The following is a 22,052-nucleotide window of genomic DNA, read 5'->3' on the forward strand; positions in this document are numbered from 1 at the left end:
GTGCTTCAGGCAGCATTCTGAGCCTTTATGGCCATCAGTTCTGAAATCCTGGGTCCCAGAAAGGTCTGAGGGCTGTTATGGGCTGCATGTGGCCATCAACCACAGTGCTGAGCTTTGCTAAGTCGAAATGTGTCTTGAGAAAAAAAAAACTACCAAGCTTCACCTGGAATTTTTTTCCCGCATTAAACTGTAGTGATATAGCCTCAAGTATTTTTAGGGTAAAGAAAGTTAAGAAATGTAAGCTTTTTGGTGGCACTATTAATCTTTAAACATGGCCAGAATATGACTTACTGTTGTGGGGTTAATTTTATATTTAGAGAGGACAACTTGTGTTTAAAACAAAGCATGCTAATTCTTCTGTCATGTGCTTGGAGTTATTCAAGCTTTTATTTGCCATACAACAATTTTGTTGAGTGCTCTTCATGAATAAGAAGGAGATAGTGGGTGTGCCACAAGGAAAATTCTTGAAAATTTTAGACATGTACGTTAATGAACTTTCCTAGCTTACAGGAAAAGGAGATTTGTGTTCTTGAAATATAATTTTATTTACTGTCTAGAGTTTTGTGAGGACATTTCCATCTGGGTTGTTCTTGGGAAAAAGGTTTTCTTTGTCTCTCCATGTCAGTCAGCTCACAGCAATGTTTTTTTCTAAAGCTGGTACCTGAAAAAATGCTTGTTTTGTTTGGTTTTCTTTACCTTGATTTTTCTATCCATGAATGGGAGGCTGGGTTAGTAGCAGGTGCGTGATACTTTTGTGTGCTCCTATAAACAGTTCTGTTTTCACCAGTAAGTCTGCAGTATGTCTATTTATTCCTTAATGGATCTGATTCTGTTGTTTTCCTAATCTAAACTGTTTTGACTCCTATGACTTTGACCATAACATAAAATGGATCTGCTTTCTTAATTCATATCTCATTAATTCAAATTTCACATTCCAGTTTTCCCCCAGTTTTCATTTTATTATTTTGGGATTTTATTTCTGTGGTATGAATTTTGGTTGGCTTGGGTTTTTTTTGGTTGGTTGGTTGGTTGGTTGGTTTTTATCAACCCAATATATGAGATTAAATCTGTGGTAGTAAATTTTTTAAGAGCCCCCAAAAATACACGTCAGTTAAGACTGCTCACTGAAGTAGTCTGCATTGTCAGCATATTGGTTGCAATATGTTTCAGCTAAAATTCTGTTCACCCTAAGCTGGGTGGCTCATAAATAGTTTCTTTTGTGCTAAAAATTAAAAGCTGTGACACTCAAGTTATATTATGCATCCTCGTATAAACTTTTGGTTTGTAATAACAGCATACCATAATTATAGCAAAGGTAGCAAAAAAAAATACAGTCATATATAATTGACTTAAACTTCTAAATAATAATTGCTAGAAAGCTGAGAGTTATATTAATAAGGGAAAAAAATACAGTTGCAAGAACTTTTCTTTTTAATTTTACTGTCTGTTTCCAGAACCCTTTCAACTTCAACAAACTGGAGGTATAAAAACTCTAAAATTCCAAGACAGCCAGTCTCTTAGTTGTGATTATTTTAATACTTTACATGATGGCATAACATTTAACTGCCTTGGAAAAGTGTTTGTTCAATTTTATGGCACTGTGCATCATTCTGAATAATGATAAATATAAAACAGATAATTTGTTTATTTTAGAGCAATAAGATTTTCAGAGCCTTCTCATAGGATTATGTACTTGGAACAGAACTAATTGCATGTCATGGATGAGTACCTGCTTTTTTTTGTTTAGTTTGGAGGCTTTTTCTTTTCTTTTCAAACCTCCATAAATTCTTTCTGTTTCCAAACCTTTTACTTACAGCTTTTAGAGAAATGGCAGAGCAAGCCAGGATTGTTTGGATCCTCTAGAAACCCCTTTTATCTCAACATGGGGAGTTGCCATTTCTTTTCTGGCATTCAAAAAATTTTAGTAATGTAGTAGTATGGTAGTAGTATTCAATAAGAAAAAATGTTTTGAATAAATCTGAGTATTTCTAATGGAGTTGATTAGATGTAACACTACAATCAAAACATCCTACAAAAATCTTTCAGTGTCATATTGAGTTCAACACTATATCTATGCCTGTATATGTGTATATTAACCTAAAATCTGTAATGAGCAAAAGGTTTTTTGTTACTCCTTGGTCATTTTTGTAAATGCCTCTCAAATGTACTCAGAGGGAATTTCAAGCTGGATAAATTTTGAGCTCAAATTGCTTTTCTCAGTTTGTTACACAACTATTTTGCATCCTTAGAAGATGGGATCTTGTGATCTGTGTGCTGGCACTCCCTTGAGTCCCATCAGGGAGCAAAGCAATGTGTCTAATATTTAAACATGGTGAAGTGAGGCTTCTTAGAAGCTTGTTGTCTCACTCCTGTGAGACTTGACAATTACTCTGTTGAGTCAGCCTAATGCAACAATTCCAAATGCCATTTAATAATGATCAAACGAGTAGAGTGGAAGTCAGCTTCATACAACATGAATATCAAATATTTACACAGTACAACCACAGCTCTTTCAGTAAAACAAACTTCATTTGTTACAGAGTAATACTTCCCTCTCTATGGTGTCTATATTAAACCATGTGTAGGTCTAAAATTCTTGTATGGCTAACAATGGCTTGGAGATTGGCCAGTTGTCTCAGGTTTTCCTAAGAGGCCATTTTATGTTGTCCTTGCTACAAAGGGAGAAACCATGAGAAAAGAAAAGAGAGAGCATACAATTTAGGCTTTATTCTTATATTAATATATTTGAAAAATATCATTATAGATTATTTTTCATGGAAACCTACAGAACAGAATTAAGAGTTTCTTTCTTACAGTGTTATTCAAGAAGGTTTTGTGACAGAGTTTTTGCCTATAAGTGCATTTTATGTGAAAGGATTCATGAGGACAACTCGAGTGTGATGTTGGGTTCATCTGCTTTACAGAGAATATACATCTGCCAGAAGATCAGAAGAACAGCTTCTGCAGAGCTTACATGTCCTTGTTAAAAGTGTATACAGACAAAAAGATTTGCAACCAATCCATTGCTAGGATCTGCATGAAACATGTAAAATAATTAACCTCCTTTTCCTGTTTACCACTGTCTCCTCAAAATGTGTACATTTTAAGATACGTTTAGCTTTAGACAATGAAAGGAACTTGGGCGTGAAAATAGTTTTCTCTCCTGTCCACTCTGTTTTTTGAAGTGATGTACATCCAATTCAGCAATTTCCTATGACTTTGCTCACCTTCTTGCCTGCAGATCCTCTGTGGGCATTGTCTGCCCTCTTCCTCTCTGTGTGGGAAAAGCACTTTTCCCTGTGCCAAGCTGAGGTCTCCTAACAGTTGACAAAAGCAGGTTCTCTATGCTGCCAGCCCTAATTTCTCCTCCTCCTGCCTGAAAGTGCCTCTGGTTTTCCACAGATGCCAGCCAAGATAAAGTTATCTGTTTAGATGTCAGAAAGGCAACATGGATATCTACGTGATAGCAAGATTATGTACTTGGACATACAGTTCAGCAAATTTAATTTTCAGAGGAATGGAGTGTTAGACCAATGCTTAATGTTTACATTTATACAGGGTGATTTTTTTCACACTGTGTTTAGAGATGGAGTTCTGGGTCTTGCTGATGTGCTGGCCTTCCCAGTCTGGCTTCCTAAAGTTTGGATTTATGCTTGCATGCTGAGTGGGTGCTTGAACACCATCCCACCCCTTGGTAAGTGCTCTCATCATAGCCTAGTGTGGGACTGGGCATGTTCTTGTGTGTAAGTCACAGAACATGCTGAGTTGGAAAGGACCCAGCAGGATCACAGGTTCCACCCCTTGGCCCTATGTAGGACATGCCAAGAGTCACATCATGGACCTGAGAGCATTGTCCCAGTGCTGTTTGAACTCAGACAGGCTTCGTGCTGTGACCACTTGCATGGGGAACCTGTTCCAGTGCTCAACCACCTTCTGTGTGAAAAACTTTCTCCTGATACTTAACCTAATGATTCGAGTGGGTAAGTGGGGAAGCCAGTGAAGTGAACTGAGAAAAAAACTTATCCTTGTACTTAACTGATAATGTAGATGTTACTGAACTGACTGGCTTTGGCTTTGTTCCCCACTGAGCAGTAGGATTCGTCCTCCATCTCTGAATCAGCCAAACTGACTTTAAAATGTGTAGTCTTTTTGTGCTCTTTTCTCCCTGCATGAATCCAGTGAAATGCAGCTGCTCTGGTTTCAGTTCCTGTCAGCCACAGAGAAGTGTCAAATCTGACAAGTGTGTAGCAATGTTGGTGCAGATTTAAACACCATCAAAAAGTGAGAACAAACGTATTTTTGGATACTTCTATTAAGTGTGTCATTGAGGCATCCAATCAGTTCATGTTCATACATGGCCTATGATTTATGTGGAATGTTTTCCACATGACTTTCTTGGTGACCTTTTAGAGAAAAGGTGAAATGGAAAATAACCTGGAGAACTGCCTGGTCAGCTATTTAGAGACTTGCATTTGGTGCTGCATCATGGTCACAACCTGCGCTGTTTAAACAGCAGTGACTCACCACACCCCTGACCTAGCACACTAAGGTGTAAGTCAGGAGGTTTCCTGAAACACTGCACAGGGTGCATATAATCCAGGCACACACTCTCTTCTGTCCCAAAGCTGGTGAAAGGGATCTGCTGTGGCAGCTATGGACTTTCTTGTCTCTTCCTGCTTCTAAAAGGCAAAAAAATACACACAGGCAACCTTGGTCCTGAATAAAGCTGCAGAGGTGTGGCTCCTCAAGACATCAAGCTTTAAGGAAACACATCACCCACAGTACCTGCTCTGCTGCTCTTACCATCCTGTGATACTTTTTAAAGTGTGGGTGACATTACCTGTATAATAGGGCTTGAATATAAAGTGTTCAGGAAGACTTTGAATCTGAGTCTCTTGCCCACAATCTACTTTTTTAGGGGAGGAAAAAATACATGAACGTCCATTTGAAAATCTGTTTTGACACAAAATCCCTGCAAGAGCATGGTTAGGATTATATCTTGAGAGATTAATTTATTTAACCTAAGGGCAGCAAGAGAGGATTAGGTATTTTAATACCCTCCTTTTCCCTAATGACTGTACAGAGTACTGAGACTTGTTTGGCTTGGGGAAGATGACCTGTGATGATACTGTGAGGTGATTTTTTTTAACCCCTCCTACTGAAAACATAGTGTTTTTTCACTAAACAAAGAATATTTTTCAGGAGGCATAATGGCATTCCTATGAAATCAGAGGCATTGTCACTCAAGTAGGACATGCAGGCTTATGAAGTGGTCTCACAGATAGATCCCAAATTTTGCAATCTTCTTAAGGCAGCCAGGAGTTCTTACAAGTGAGATGACCTAACTACATGTAAAACACATATCAGTAAGAATTGTTGTGGTTTAACATTTCAGAATAGCTAGGTAGTTTGCTACTGCTCTTGAGATGCTAACTTTACCTATCTAATTTTTAAAACATCCTTGTCAGTTCAGTTTTCCCCAGGAAATCTTTCATGACAGACAAATCAATGTACAGATAATGAGGCAAAAAATTTCTCTAATTTAATAGGTGTTTATTTCTGAGAGGCCAATGCATTTTGGTATCTTTCCAAATTAAATGTGCAATTTTACATTTAATTATTTTTTTCATTTTCATAATCATTTCATTTTTGTGCAAATGGTTACTTTTCATTAAAACATATGGCCTGAATAGGGATACTCTCTTGGGCTCAGTCCTATTCTCTCAACAAGCATATTTCATATACAGACAATTGCTATTGAAAATTTGCTTTTTTATCTGTCATAATTTGCTTGAATTGTAAGTCAGTAAGAAAATAAACTTTGATTCATTTATTTGGTATTTAATCCTGAATTATTCACTTGAGGGATAGATTATACAGATGACCCCTAATTTTTATTTATTTTTTTTACCACAGCCTTAATTAATTACCATGGATAAGAGAAAAGGTAGAAAAAAAACAGTCACTAATGTCCCTTTTTGTTATCCCAGTATAATTTAATCTTTAATCTCTTTATGACTGTAGTCATGTGAATGTGAAAAATTATCAATTTCTTTAAAGCTAACTGTACTTTGGTATTAGACTATGCTTTGCTATTTTCTTCATGACACCAACAGAACGGGAATGTGCCACAGCATGGCTGCAGCCATGGCTTCCATATATTATTGTAAGGAGACAGCTGTTGTGGGACTGGGGTCAGAGTCTTGCCGTGCTCTTCCACTGCTCTTCTCATTCTCCTCACCACAGTGTCAAACAAGGGCTCAGTGTCAGCTGAGAGAGCATTTGCCTCAGATGGATCTTGTGAGAGGTTGAACAGCAGTGGAGGGTCATGATGGGTTACACCATCCCCGAAACATGGACAAATTCCTCTTCTGAAACAGGCCCCAGAGGCTTCTGGCTGAAATACTGGAGTAGCATAATGAGCTTTCCATACGGTGCCACCTGTCACAGGAGAAGCACATTTGAACAGCTTAATGTCATTAGGAGCTGGGGGTGGTCCCTGAAAGGTTGGTTCATGTTTAAGTGATCTGCTTTGTTGTTCCAAGGGAAAGCTTATATCATGGTTGTTGCATACAGGGAAAAGGTGCTGTGGAAGCTGCCAGGGATTCAAATGGTTTTTGTGACTCATGGGTACCCCTTGGCTCTGGGTACTGTCTGCACTATATGGATGGTTAGCCCAATAGTTTCAGTACAGATGGAGTCTGCCACTTTCTTGGTCCCCTTTAAAAATTTTTGTGCCTCTTGGAGGTGGGAAAATGGAGAATGTAGTCCCCAGTTTCTAGGTGTATATATTGATAGGTGGTTCTTCTTCTGGCACTGTACATCTGAGTGAAGAAGTATATTTAGGCAGAAATTGACCACAGTTTATTTCTCTGCTCATGTTCCAGCACACTTCCAAAAAGGGTGGTAAGTGCAGGCTTTTAAAATCTGGAGTCTAGTTTTTAAGTTAACATGAAGAAGGCAAATAGATCACAACTTTAGAGCTTGTATTTCATAAAGCCCTTGTTCTGACCACCTGGGATAAGCACAGGTTTGTAACTTGTGGTGAAAAAGTGGTAAATTACTAGGAATACAGATGAATGTAGTCCTAGTACATTACTAGCACTTACATTACATTACATCAGGATATTTTACTTTTTCCTCCATTCTCCTTTTTCTCCTATTCTTTACCTCACATTTAGAAAGCACTACACTGAACTCAGAGGCAAGGATGTGCCCAGCAAGAAGACAGCAATTAGACACTATGTCTGAAAAAAGAGACAAGAAGAAAGGGGACATTCAACACTTGCAGTCACTTCTGTGCTCAAAGCATTAAAGAGCTGACAACTGCATTGTCCCTACATGGAATTTTCTTTTTGGTTCAATGGAGTCAGCTGAACTTTTCTTCCTTTCTTTTCTTGTGTCTAGAGCCTTCTTTATGTCTGCAGCCTGCAGATTTATTCATCAGTCTCTCTTTTTGTCACTACCCTAGAACAATATTTTGTGAATAAATAGAATTTTAAAACTTCTTAAAAGGTGAAGAGGAGCAAATAAGGTAATATCTAAGGTAACATCTTAAATTAAAATATCCAGTTGCTGGCTGGCACTGTGTTTCTTTATTTTCACCACACAGTTTCCACATCCTGCTTCTGCACTTTTATGGAGGGATACTGTCTCAATGGTTCTGAAATGTTTAGGTGTAAGAAAATGAAGATAAATTTCAGATATCTCCATTTCTGAAATTGTGAAATAAAGGATAAAAAATGTCTTCTGAAAGAAAAAGGGTTAGAGCATGGTGGTGATACTGCCAAGGTTGTGGGTTCAGTCCCTGGATGAGTAATTTCCTTAAGAGTGGGACTTGATCATCCTTATGGGTCCTTTCCAGATCAGAATATCATGGATTTGGAAATAAAGATGAAATATTTCAACTTTCTGAGAGCTTATGAGGGCAGACAGATTCTCCTTACATCTGTTTGAGTATTTGCTTTGGTGCTGGCTGGATGTCCACTGCACCTTCAAGCTTGTCCCTGTCTTGTTACCAAAAGAATGTTTGTTTTTTGACAGAAGTGCAAGTATTCTCTGTGATATCAAGGTGCCCAGAACATGGAATTTGCTTCTTATGTCTGTTGGTCAGGCAGCATAGATATTTCTTACAAAGAGTTAAACAAGCACTCCCTGGGACGTGCATTTTTTCTGAGTATCTAGCTCTAGTTGGAGTGCTGTTATGATACCAGTAAAATAGCCATTTATTATATGAGATGGACATATGGACTTACCTAGATGTACATAGAAATTAGTGATCAGAAAAACTGAACTAAGTAGTCATTCTTTTCCATAAATAATTGAGCTGAATTCTTTATAATATATACACTGTATGGTAGTGAGTGTAGAGTGTCTGGGGAGAACTGTTCTGATTCTGCTAAATTTTAACAGTCACTTTTCATAGCTGCAAATAATTAATTGAGTTGCAGAGTGGGAGACAGACAAGTCCTTGTTAGTTCACTTAGAAGGATAGAGAGAGGCTGATTCTAATTAACCTGCAGTGGTGAGCTGAGTAGACAGCTGGGTTACAGAAGGATAAAAGAAAAAAAAAGATAGTAAAAATCAGTGCTGATAAAAGCAGTGGGGGTTTCACTCATCTCCAAGAGGCAAAGAGGGATATACAATTTGCTACTGAAGTAGCTCTGAGAGAATCTGAAGGGTGCATGTGCATGTTAGGACAGCACGTAAATTTAATATATCCAAGGGAAAGGAAACCTGCTGCTTCAATCCAAACATGTCTCAAACCCATCTTGTAACAATCAGTTTAACGATCAGAAAGAAATGGACTGTCACTAATAAGACTTATGCTGCAGAGGTAAAGGAAAGGACTCTTTAACATAGAAACAAAGCATTCTTCTGGCTTCAGTGAAGGCTTTAAAGGATAGATCCTGCCTGGGTGACATCGAGACACAATGGATTTGTATCTAGGCCGATCAAGAGACAGATGTTAACAAATAATAAATAAGTAATGTGAGTATGACATACTTGTAAATGAACTAAAACAGCCTGGTCTGTCAGCCCAATCAGAAGAAACTGCAGTTGCAGCAAAAAAATCAAAATTTTTGGCCTGGCTGAAAGCTGAGCCATATATTTGATTAGCTGGTGTTTTATATGCAGAACATGGCATTGTTTTCAGGCCCCTTGCCATAAACAGTTCAATGGGAAGAATTGTAGAAAGGCATGCATAAGATCTGCACATGGCTTCATAGAAACATGAAATGCTACAAAATCCACCTTGCATCTGCATCCTGTATGCAGATATAGCTATTTAAGTAGAACTTATATAGTTTAGAAGAACAAGCAATGTAATTTAGGCAAGGAAAACATCAGGAGAACCTGAAAAGCAATTCTTCAAATGTCCCATTTGATTGGAGTATGAATTTAGCCTCTCACTAAGGAAGTGACTCTTCCAACAGGAATATTATCCAGGAATTGGGGCAGTCAGACACAGATTTCTCTGCCCAGAAACATTCTGTGTTCACAAAAAATGGTATTACAGAGAAACAAAGAGAGATCTCTAAGAATAGCGAGACATTCTTGAAGCTCTACTTCCCAGGAAGCAAACCCCTTCATCTCACGTGAGGCAGGACAACAAACAACGAGGCCTTGCAGAAGAACTGAGAGTTTGAGACCATGAACGTATTCCATACATATATATGTGTATAAACGTGTATATGTACATTTTTACATTATATTCTATTGGAAGCTAGAGGACATTACATCATTTCTGGCCTGCAGGAGGGGGCTGTTTATACTCACTGTCCTTCTGGTGCCAGCGCACTGCATGCAGGAACACACCGCAGTAGTGGAACAGGAACTCGTGCCTGGAGTGCTGCTCTGTCCCCTGCAGCAAGGGCAGCAAGGTGTGCCCATCCATGACCCTGATGGAGAGGACCAGAGTCACCAGACAGCTTCAGAATTTTAAGTCTGCAGCTGAAGCATGAGCAGTACTCAGTCCGTGTGTGCAGCGTTAAGGTTTCAAGTGTCATCACTAAACCAAGGTACTGTTCAGCTAATGAGCCCTGAGATTTTTAATTGGATGAGTGTGTGGAGACCAATAATTAGCAGCTAGAAGTTTTGCATGTACAGCTAGTTCACACATCCTGCTGGGGACATCAGACACCATTACTATAATTTTCCTAGAAGTGATAACAATAGTGAAGGCATGGTTCACAGGTTTTAATTTTGCCACCTGAAATGTAAAGAGCTGACAGCTCTGTTGAGCTCCAGGCTTTGTAAAAATAATTTAAAAAAAAAAGAAGCCACTTACTGAACTGCCTAGCAATTCAGCTACAATCTGGGTTGTCACTGTGTTTAGTTACAATCTACCAGTACTTCTACGATTTTTGCTGAAATGGCTTAGCCACCCACACTTTCACATGTCCTTTAGAGAAGTCTGTCTTTTTCAGTCATCTAATGTCACAAATCAACCAAGTTGCTTTTCAGTGATAGGAGAACTGAGTCATCTAAATGATCCTTGATAAAACATACAGGTTTTTTTCTTTGTGTTTTTCACATATGCAGACAAGATGAGGAAAGCTGTGCAGAAAAAAAAACCTAGAGAATTGCCTGGTTTAGAAACAAAGAGAATTTAATGTGTGGCTGTTAGGATGCACGACACAGTCAGTTTCTGTCTGAAAAAAGAAAGAGAAGCAATAAGATTTGTGAAGCCACCTCTATACCTGTCCTGAGGCACTGCTCCTCCAGCCAGTTGAACTACTGTAGGATAAATGTCCATGAGGCTTGTAGGTTCATCGATAACTGTCCCCGCAGGCAACACTCCCGGCCATCTAACTATACCTGGGACACGGATTCCTCCTTCCCAGCCTCCCATTCCTTTTCCACCTGTTATAGAAAGGGGAGAAGTATCAAAAAGATAAAAGAATAGAAGATACCAGATGTTTATTGTGCAGGTACAGAAAAATGTTTTAAAACTTTTAGGGTATTTCATGCACCTTTAATGAAAACATACTAAATCCTGGAAAACAGTAGACTGTCATTAAGCAGTGGCTCTTCTCATTATTTGTATGTGTGTCTTATTTATCTGCTTGTTTTTAATATACAGTTCTCAATAGCAAGAGTGAGTTTCACAGCTATTTATTAATTAAACTGTATTTTTTAATTTTGTCAGTTTGTCTCACTGGGATATCCCCTGTTCTGCTGTATGTGGACATAAATAGTAAAGTCTTTCTATTATTGATATCTAAATTGATATTGTATCTTCTCTCTAAGCAGGCATGATTTCATCATTGTCCTCTCATCCTGAACTCCCCAGACACATTTCAATTTCCCCTCTGGACTCTCTTGTCACTAATACACTTGTGTTCAGCTAGTGGAAGTGAATTCCTTAGATTAGTTTGTAAGCTATTCAAGTGAGCCTCTTGGCCTTTTTGCATCTGTTACTAGCATGGAATCTCTATATCAAGAATGAAAGACTAATTTTACATTTAGGACTGTGTGTGGGTGGATCCCAGCTGTATCAAACATTGCTTGTGTGGCTCATCAAGTAACTTAGTACTAGACAATGTGCATTGTGATGCTGAGAGAGGTCAACGTGCACGTGACTCTTCTTCTGTAGGGAAACTTATGACTTGTGGCAGCTTTCAGTCTTCATTATACAGTAAGTGCCAAGCTGCCCAAGATGTCACAGTGGCTTTTCAAGGCTTAGTAATCTGGAGGAAGCACATACAAGAGATACCATAGATCTTCATTTCCATAGAGCTTTTGTCCTGTGTTGCAAGCCAGTCATAGGGACTCTAGAAGAAACTTATATAGGATGGGTGAGAAACTGGAGAACTATAGTAAGAAAAATAGGCACCAGGATATCTGCCAGTGTTGACATAGATAATCAGTAGAGAGGAGCCTTTTGAAATTCAACACAGGTAAATGCAAGGTCCTGTACCTTGGGAAGAATAACCCCATGCCCCATTACAGGCTGGGGCTGACCTGCTGGAAAGCAGCTCTGCATAGAAGGATCTGGGTGTCCTGGTGAACAGCAAGTGCTCCCTGAGCCAGCAGTGTGCCCTTGGGGCCAAGAAGAGCATGGGTATCCTGGTGTGCATTAGGAAGAGCATTGCCAGCAAACTGAGTGAAGTGGTCCTGCCCCTCTATTCAGCCCCAGCCCTATAAATAGCAGGTGCCCTGACTTTGTTTCAGCCCTACAACCCAAGATTATAATCCCATCATATAGTTTATTAAATGTAGTATGTTTGGGTATATTTTTTCTATCACCCTTTTTTTTAAAAAAGGAAGTCTGCATGTACAAACTACTAAAATTTTACCTTTATATATCCCATTCCATCCACCCAATTGAGAATTTCCTCTGTGAGCCTCTAAGAATCCTCCATGATCAGATGCAAAATAAATGAATGTGGTATTCTTCAAGTCCTCTTTGTCAATTACATCCACAAGCTTGCCTATAAACAAAGAAAAACATCAGCAGATGCAGTCAGATTTTCTAGGTCTTGACTCCACATTCAGTGAAGACTGAGTCTTTCCATTTGTCTGAATGAGTTTTGTTATGAACTACCAGATTCAACACAAAGAGACTTTGACAAATGAGAGAGAAGGGCAATCACCAGCCATGTGAAGTTTAACAAGTGAAAGTGCAGGATTCTGCAGCTGAGAGAAGGCAATCCTTGATATGTGTGTACACTGGGGAAAGAGATGCTGGAAAGCAACACTGTAGAAAGGAACCTGGGGGCCCTGGTCTATGGCAAGTTGAACATGAGTCAGCAGTGTCCTGACAGCCAGGACAGCCATCCTAGGGTGTCCTGGGGGACATCAGGCACAGCATGGCCAGGGAGGGGATTGTCCTGCTCTGCTCTGAGAAGGGGAAGCCTCACCTCGAGTGCAGGGGACAGTTTTGGGTGCCACAGTGTAAGAAACATATAAAGCCTTTAGAGAGCATCCAAAGGAGGGCCCTGAGGATGATGAAGGGCCTTGAGGGGAAGCCTTATAAGGAATGGCTGAGGTCACTTGGTCTGTTCAGCCAGGAGAAGAGAAGACTGAAGGGAGACCTCTTTGCAGTTGTCAACATCCTTATGAAGGGGTAACGTAGGGACAGACACTGATCTCTTCACTCTCAGGACTAGTAACAGGACCTGAGCAAACAACACAAAGCTGTGTTTGTGGAGGTTTAGGTAAGATATCATGAAAAAGCTTTCCAGTCAGAGAGTGGTTGGGCACTGGAACAAGCTCTGCAGCAAAATGGCCACAGCACCAGCCTGACAAAGTTCAAGGAACTTTTGGACAATATTCTCAGGCACACGCTGTCATTCCTGGGGTATCCTGCACAAGGGCAGGGGTTGGACTTTGATGATCCTGTATAGCCCCTTCCAACCCAGCATATTCTATGATTCTTTGAAATTATAAGAGCCCTACAGAAAGCCAATGAGTGTTTAAACATTTGTTTCTGGTCTATAAAAATATTTAAAAAAAATTGGAAAATAAATGAGTGATACTTTTATTCAAGCTACTCAAAATACTCTGTCACCTTTGTTCTGTAGATTCTGCATCAAGAATTATCTTCACTATGTAGCCTCAAATATCTTGAAAAGCTTAAATAATAGGGCTGCTCTGATTATTAACCACAGAAAACTGCTGTGTATCACCAGGAACTGAACAAGGAGTCTGAGACCAGGCTGCATACTATCGAACAAAATAATCTCCTGATGTCAGCAATAAAAACTTCATAGACTGTAATTCAAACCTAACTTCATAAGGCATGTTTTCTGTACTGACCTCATCAAATGTTTACATAGAATGTGATTTATCTTCAATTAATTGTTGTCATCATCTTCCTTATCAAATACCTTTGCCAAGAACAGCTTCCATACCTACAAAAGCAGCAGCAAAAGCTGAACTGCACAAGAAGAAAGCACAAGCCAGTGATCACCACTTCTGCTCAATCTCTTTTCCTTTCCTGTCTCTCCTTTGTGAAACTAGTTATTGACCTCACCAAACACAAAAAATGTTTAGATTGAGTCTAGGTATGTTTTGAATTAGACCCCAAATCGAGAGCTATCCAACTCTGGAAAGTTTTGTCCTCACTAGCTGCTACCCTGTTTCAACAACATGTTCTTTATATCTTGACTTCTGCCATCCATCTCTGCTTACAGAGCCTATGTTTGAAGGTGGCTGATGCCAAAAGAGGAAAGAGGAGCATGGCTGAGTCCTCTGGTTCAACTAGATCTTGCAGGAGTTTTCAGCCTGTCCATTGAAAGCAATCAGGTTCCTCTCAAATTACGATTTTGACATGATTACTGGGGGAAAATGAGTTTAAATGAAAAGGAATTGAATGAAAAAAAGGAAATTGAATGAAAAAAAGGAAATTAAATGAAAAAGGATTGCATCATGGCCTTGACAGGAGGCAGTTTGTTAATAGAGCCTTTATTTTTGACAACATAGAAACTAGCTATCTCTCTCTCATTGAAAAGAAAAAAAACGAAATAAAAGTTAGGTTTTTAAACCAAATTAACCAATCAGAAGTTTAACCTGATTGGTAATCAAGAGCCTAGACTACGAGCTAAGTGAGTCATCACTGACTTCACACAATTTATTAAGTGAAACTCCATATCTTTCTAACTTTTGGCTAGGAGAGGTTCTGACTTTTTTTTAAATCAAAATGTATAAGCACAGAAAACAATCATCATATAATGTATTATTCAGCAGTGACTATTTACATCTTCTAAGACCAGAGCTGGAGAAATAGCATACATTTTGATTAACAACATGATCACGGACACATTTGATTATTTGACTGCATTTAACACTTCAGTGTAGAAGCATGTAATTTAAAAAAAGATAATGAACAAATCCTTACAAGGAAAGTTTAAGCTTTCATATTAAGAAAATAAAAAAGATGCATTGTACGGTTGTGGTATGGTAATCTCTGAAACCAACTAGGTAACCAAGGTGAGTGCACTGTGTTTTACATATGTCAAAAGGGAGTTTAGTGATGACCCTTTTAATTTTTCCACATCCAAGTTAATGAAGAATTTTCTTCAAGACCAGCACTTACCCACCATCCAGTCCATCTCCTCTACATTATCTCCATACAGGCCATGCCTGCTTCTTCCCTGAAACTTCTCTGTGGTAATGAGAGGGGTGTGAACATGTAAAAGGGAAACAAAGAGAAGAAATGGTCTATGCTTGTTTCTGAAATAAAAGAAAACAATAGTCATTTCTCTTCAAACTGTCACTCAACCCAAAATATAACAGTGGTATTGCAGTTACTCTCTCAATTTATATTTATATTGTTGAGATCCAAACAATTTTTACTTTGATATCATTTTGGCTTTGAGGTTTTGGGAAGCAGAGTGGATTAAAACATACCCCTCAAAGATGTTTTAAGACCAAAAAAGTAATGGGTCCTTTCTTTTTCCAGTTCCAAATTATACATGCAAAACATTAAATAAACAACAAGAAGAGGTCATAGCCAAACGACTGACACATTCCTGAAAGCAAGGAGAGGAGGACTCACTTGCCTAAACTTAAACATGGATGTGCGTCATGAGGACCTGAGGTGTCCTCATGGAAGGGGCAGATATCACCCACAGTGGAACTGTATTGCTTCAACATCAAGCCAGGTAATATCCTAGGAACCTGAGATTAGCTATGCTTGAAGTTTTAGAGAAGGAATTTATTCCACCTCACATTTCCTTTAGAAAACAAACACACAACCCCTAAATCCTGACAGAAATATGGATATGCTCAGATTTAACACACAAATACTTTTAAAGGCTTAGCATTTTTTTCAATTCCAATTGAGGTTATTGATAATAAATGAAGAATACATTTGAGAAAAAAAAAATAAACAAAACCCACAAAACTAAAACTCACTATCTCCTGTTTGCAAAACATTAACTTCATATGACACTTTGTATGACAGTCCATTCATCACCCTAAGATCATTTTTCTGTTCCTACTGGCAGAAGGCACAGTGCCTGGTCAGGACCCCTTTGTATTGCTTGTTCCCCCCCAGCCTGCTCCTCACCTCTGCTGATTACCTTTCAATGAATGTAATTGCCTCCTTCAGCACATTAGAAGTAGTTTTTTGTAGGTTCATTGGTTGTTCAGTGATATCATGGTTTCTCATCAGGATGCAGTTCCAGTACTTGGTGAAACCATAGCTGGAGAACCAGGAGATGAAATGAAGGAGACCACAGATAGCCAGACAGATGATTATTTTCCATTTTACTGGGAATAAATTGGCAAGTTTTCCAATCACAAGAGTAAATACTGCAAGGATGATCATCTGAGTGTAAAACCAATATGTATCTTGCAAAGACTTGGCCAATTCAGGGTCATCTGTGCCTTGACACTCATTGACAAGGGTAAAAGGCATGCCATAAAAATAATCAAAACCATGATTTAAAGGATGGTGGCAGTGGTCATGGCGGGTTTTGCAGTTCACACCCATATGCCACTTCCCTGGAAATAAAAAGCAAATATCTTAAATCCTGCATTAGGGTGTGTCTGCCTGTATTTCTCCGTTAAGGTGCAGCCAAGGGAGGAACTGGTGACAGACTCAGGGAGCAGTAGTACAGTGACAGACATTGATGATCCCCTCTCAGCCATGTCTTCTCAATGCTGAACAGCCCATCTCCCTCAGCCTTTCCTCATAAGAGAGATACTTCAGTCCCATAATTATCTTTATTATTGATTGATAAGTTAAACAATACTGGGCTCAGTGCTTAGGGACACCACTGGTGACAACTTTTCCCTGTGCCACTGATTACAACACTCTGGGATCAGCTGTTCAGCCAGCTCTCAACCCACTTCCCTGTCCACTCATCCAGTCCACAATTCCAGAGTTTGCCTATGAGGATGTTGTGAGAGACAGTTTTAAAAACCTTGCTGAAGTCAATATCATTAAGATCACTGTGCTGAAATCGATATAATTAAGACCATTGTGGAGTCTCAGTGCCAACTGGCAGATGACATTTTTCTGTTGTAATACATCAGTAAATATCTCTGCTGATTCATCCTAAAGCAATCCATACTGGGCAAACAAGATTCTTTCCTTTGAACTCACTTCCATTTGCAGTGTGTATTTATGTAATACACCTCATTTTGGATTTACCAGATATGCTGTACTCACATAGGACTTGTGGACAGTGTTCTAAAAACCCTGCTGATTTTGAAAGTTATGCATACAAGAAAATCTAGTTTAACTTATCCTGGAAATTTTGACCAAAAAATGTATTTACAGAAGTAACCTAATTAGAATAACAAAAAATGAAAAGGCAACAACTTTGGTTCATACCTACAAGTGCTGTAGAATAACCTTGCTGGTAGAGTATTCTGGCAAAAGTAGTTTCATTTGGTGGGAGTCCCCCCGAACCAGCATTCCAGAAAAGAACCTGCCTTTGAGTACTGGATGCCATGCCTAGAGGGGAATAATAGTCTTTAGAATAAAGCAAGCCAGACTTCAGAATTCCAGTCTTCTCCGATTGTGCTTTCTACTGCATGGGACCCAGTTGCCTAAGCCCAGTGCCTTTTTCTAAGCCATTTCCTATGCCCTAAGATATTCTGCTTGACTGCCAAAATGATGTCTTTTCCAAGTTCCATGTCATCATATGTTAGTCCAATGCAGATGCCTCACCTATGCTGGGGTGTCTACAAATGGCAGGAAGACACCTACATTTGGATATTAAGCAATTTCTTCAAATCAAAAGAAAGTTCTATCAAAATATAATGTTAACCAAAAAAAAAAAAAAAAAAAAAGGCAAATAAGTTTGATCTAGAACAAAAGGCTTACAGGGTCAGGGGAACACACTTCTGAAATGTACAGTTCACTATTACATTTCTCCTTCAGTGAATCAGAATGACATCAGAAGCTACACTGATTATTACTGATATTTCCAGTGGCTGAATTCTTCTGTCATAAATTTACATGGCTGAAGTAAATCTGTTTTAGGTCACAATTGCTGAGAACTATTCTACAGCCTGACACATTTCACTGGGAAAACGTTTCCCAGGATACTAAAAATATTACATTTCATATAAACATAGTGCCACTGAAACACAATATCACAAAATTTTCTTCTTTCTTTTTCCACCTCTGGGTGCTATGTAGTGTTTGGATTTTTGTCCATTTCTGTGTGGTCATTTAGCCACACATAATGTGTTTTATATGGGGATTTTCCCATAGAAATAAATCATTAGCCCTCTCTAACATTTGCCCTTTTTACTGAGACTCCAAATCCCAAGATTAACGGTTCATTAACATGGTTTATTTAAGGGGATTTTTAATATCAACACTGACTAGACTAACTGCAGCAAACCATTGGAGAGAGGCCCAACCTGATCTGATGGGGTATCTGCCAGTCAGGAAAGCAGCTCTGCTTGGAGTACAGACAGCTGCTGCAGCAATGTGCTGAGTAAGTCTCACTCCATCCTTTGCCAGGCCATCAATGTTAGGGGTCCTAAAGAGAAAAGTCCCATCTCTGATGAAAATGTATTACACAGAAATTCATGGCATACGGCTCGTCCTATTTTTGTTGTATCACAATCAAATTTACAAAAATCTGTTTACCTAGAACTCAGCTAGAAAGGTTCTGTGTTTTATATGTATTTTTGAGATACCTTGACTCCTTAGAAATGAGGTTTCCATGGGTATATGTGCTTTTATTATTAACTAAAAAAAAAAGGGGGCGGGGGGGTGGGGGGAGAAACAAGATATTTCAGGCATGTTCCACACCCAAATCCCATGCAGCAAAGGGAACAAGAGTCTGTTCACAAACAACATCCAAGAAAATAATAGGCTAGGACAAGGACACATCATTCTCTCAATCAATCTATATACAGATTGATAACTGCACTAGTGATAAATACATCTCAAAGACTGACCTGTCATTTCATAATAAATCAACTAGAGTTGTTAATTGATATTAAATTCTAATCTCATGCCTTCATATTTCAACCCTGGAATTATGGAAATTTATGTATTATACTCATGCCTGACAACTACAGTGCACAGACACATTTGCAAATTTCTGAGTCCCAGAAAGTTTCTCAAGCATGCCTGTATAATTATGACTCCAGTAGGAATTACTGTAGAACATGCATTTTGTACATAGCTTGAAAAGAAGTGTATCTAGATAAATGAATAAATTAATAATGAATTTTAATGCTAAGTATCATCAGTATGAAGTTCACTAGGAAGGGATAATTTATTCCATACCTTATTGTATCATTGCCATAGCAACCCACATCTCCAATACCAAGGTCATCAGCCAGTATCAGTAAAAAGTTAGGTTTGGAAGGATTTGATACACAGGTTCTTGGAAACAGGCATAAGATTAGCCAAATGTTTAAGTATCTCCTAAAAGCAAAAATTAAGAGGTAACATTACAAAAAAGCAGTTGTAAGTTTTACAATAGTTTTTAAACTACTATTCTTAAAGTTTTATGGGGACTGAGTATAGGTGCAAACAGCAACCAAAGAGTGCCAGCAGATGGAGCTCCTAAATATGCACAGAAGTCCTTACTTGAGTTTTATAATATTTGTATCATTTTCTGGGATGATGATGATGATGATGATGATGATTATTATTATTATTATTATTATTATTATTATTATTATTCCACACAGGAATTTTGTGTCTGAATTTCTTTATTGACATTTGCATTGATCTCTGCAGATGTTCCCAGTAGAATGAGTGGTTGGATAATTACAAGTGTCCAAAGGCACCCCTGTATGGAGCTGTAGGATGCTCCTGTTAAGGATCCTGGAATGAAGGTGGTTGTCATTATGGCAATGGCTTGATTGTGACATTTACTGCACCCACTGCTACACACAGTGTCTGCAAAGTGCTCCTTAAACCATGGGGCCATCTGCAAAATCAAGGTGCAGCAACAGGCTTAAACTTGATTATCTTTCTAGGAGACCCTAAGAATATCTTTTCACGTTTTAGCTGCTCAAAGTGTTTGCAATTGGAAGCTTACAGATGCTCACCTGAAGTAAAATACATGTGCTAGAACACATCTTCTGCCTGCTAGTTCATTAGTAGATACTACATTAGTTCATTGGCAGATACTACAATATGATCAATGTATAGTGAGTGTACTATACTGTACACTATACACTCCTAAAACTCCATGTCATACAAAAAGTAGGCTAATAGATTTTGGAATACCAATAGAGCCAAACCTGTATTAGGTACTATTGGGGTGGTGGTAGCAGGGAAAATGTAAGATTAGCTGCTTGATTTCTGAAGCACAACACCTAAAATCTAGGAAAGAGCCTCAGTGAATATCTTTCTTACCCTTGTTTCCCATGGTAAACTTCATAGTTTTCCATTTTATGAAACAGGTACATAGTCTGTCACTCATACAAATTCTGATGAAAAAGGAAAAGAAAGAAATCTGAATCCAGAAGTTCTGCTGATTTTGCATGCAGTTTTGCAAAGTCTGATCTGTTTACAGCTGCTGCTAACTCCAGGGGGACTTGTGAGAATTTGGAAATAAGGCAAAATGATAATGGCTTAAAAAAAGAGCTAGAGGTGCCTATTACTCCATACATGCACAGAACTGTTGGTGTTACTGAAAAGAATATTCTCACCATTTTACAAATGAGGTAAAACTATTATCTTACTTTTTTTACTTAACCTCAGATGAACTTTAAGGAAAACTACAAAAAATATATCAAATAAAAGCCATCCTGGGTTGTCACCATCATTCTTAGGAAAGGGGCTGTATTGTTCTTTGGTTTAGATGCCATCTAGTACATTCAAGAAGGGGTTTCTATCTGAATTGTTACTAAAAACTTCTAGAAACTAGAAGTTACTAGAAACATAAATACCTTTATGATTATTTCCTTAAAGGACTCCAAACCTTAATTTGTAAATTTAACAAGCCAGTTTTTCTACTTGCCAACTCCATGAAGCCAACCTGGACATTAAAAATCTAGAAATAATATTTTTGTTTGTTAAATATTTATTTTTGTCTGGTGAAGTAAATTTTATTAGTGGAAGTGATTTTTTCTCCTTGTTTAAACAGAGTCACTTTGAAAAAAAGAACGGCTTGGGAAAGTACTTCTTTTCCTTGTGAATGACCTAAGTGATCTGCAGATAATGTTGCACTGGAATTGTGCAAATAGTCCTGCAGAAGTACATGGTAAACTGGCTCCAGTGGGGACTGGCATGTGCTCAGCTTTGGGGAGTACACTGAGGTAAATTAGAGATGTCATTCATTCCATCACTGAGAAGAGAGAAAAAAATTGGAACTATCCCACCCATGCAATATCCCTACTTTTCCACATTTTTTGCTATTTCAAAACAGCACAAGAACAAAGATGTTGTTGGCTGTACCAAGGAACAGCTTGAAAGTAACAGGAACATTTACTTTCTATAACAACTCAAGACATGTCTGTAAACACAGAGTCACTTCTAAACACAGAGAACTAAAAAGTTCTATCTTGACTAATGAAAGACTTGGGTTTTTTCCTCCAAAAATAAAAATACAGCATTTTCTGAGAGCTTTTTTTCTGTTTTTTAGTACACAAGAATTCACCTGGAATGTCTGAGGAATACTAAGTTGTCCAGAGCAGAGTAAATCCTGCCTTATGCATTTCAGAGGATGAGCGATATGACAGGAAAAAAAAAGCAGATATTGTTATTCTGACCAGGAAAACAGCATTAAGAGTCAGAACTTGGGGTCCATCGATGATTTTTCCAAGCAACATCTAGATTCTTGTTTGGTGGTGGCTGAGACAATAAAGGAAATAAAAAACACAAAAAAACCCCATACCTCCCCACCACCAAAAAAAAAATCCCCCAGCAAAACAAATATAAACCCCTCAAACAAACAACAAAACTTCCAAGAACAAACAACAAAGCAACAAAAACCCAACAAACTTGATCACTGTTAGGTATGGAATTTTCTACAGTGTTAATGTTTCCCTTTGCTGTTGGCAGGATCCCAAAAGGCAGCACTGAAAGCTCATCCTCCCTGCCCAGTGCATGGGTCAGAGATTAATGGGAAGGCAGCAAAGGCTCCCTGACTCAATGCAGTGGCTAGTTGAAG

At 38.5% G+C, this 22,052-nt stretch overlaps 1 protein-coding gene and 1 long non-coding RNA gene across 18 annotated transcripts in view; one reads left to right on the forward strand and one right to left on the reverse strand.

Moving 5' to 3' along the window:
* Positions 1-1,027: 1,027 nt before the first annotated feature.
* Positions 1,028-22,052, reverse strand: part of LOC135293747 (arylsulfatase D-like) — a 30,711-nt gene continuing 9,686 nt past the window's right edge. For 7 of the 17 annotated variants that reach the window (XM_064408254.1, XM_064408258.1, XM_064408259.1 and 4 more), the window contains 10 exons: positions 20,294-20,367; positions 19,211-19,351; positions 18,331-18,452; positions 17,291-17,413; positions 16,032-16,455; positions 15,044-15,180; positions 12,303-12,437; positions 10,704-10,866; positions 9,781-9,902; positions 1,028-6,441 (listed from right to left, as the gene is read on the reverse strand). In XM_064408254.1, coding sequence (XP_064264324.1) covers positions 6,083-6,441; positions 9,781-9,902; positions 10,704-10,866; positions 12,303-12,437; positions 15,044-15,180; positions 16,032-16,455; positions 17,291-17,413; positions 18,331-18,452; positions 19,211-19,351; positions 20,294-20,346 — 1,779 coding nt within the window. In that variant the 5' untranslated portion in view covers positions 20,347-20,367 and the 3' untranslated portion in view covers positions 1,028-6,082. Of the gene's footprint in view, positions 6,442-9,780; positions 9,903-10,703; positions 10,867-12,302; positions 12,438-15,043; positions 15,181-16,031; positions 16,456-17,290; positions 17,414-18,330; positions 18,453-19,210; positions 19,352-20,293; positions 20,368-21,539; positions 22,016-22,052 lie in introns of those variants that run through there. The other 10 variants (XM_064408264.1, XM_064408268.1, XM_064408267.1 and 7 more) reach the window with 6 other exon arrangements.
* On the forward strand, positions 11,464-15,730 carry LOC135293754 (uncharacterized). The gene is made up of 3 exons (XR_010355856.1): positions 11,464-11,903; positions 14,142-14,253; positions 15,410-15,730. It is a non-coding gene; the product is annotated as an uncharacterized LOC135293754 (long non-coding RNA).

The sequence above is a fragment of the Passer domesticus genome, chromosome 2 (genome assembly GCF_036417665.1).
Source record: "Passer domesticus isolate bPasDom1 chromosome 2, bPasDom1.hap1, whole genome shotgun sequence".
In the NCBI taxonomy this organism is placed as follows: Eukaryota; Metazoa; Chordata; class Aves; order Passeriformes; family Passeridae; genus Passer; species Passer domesticus.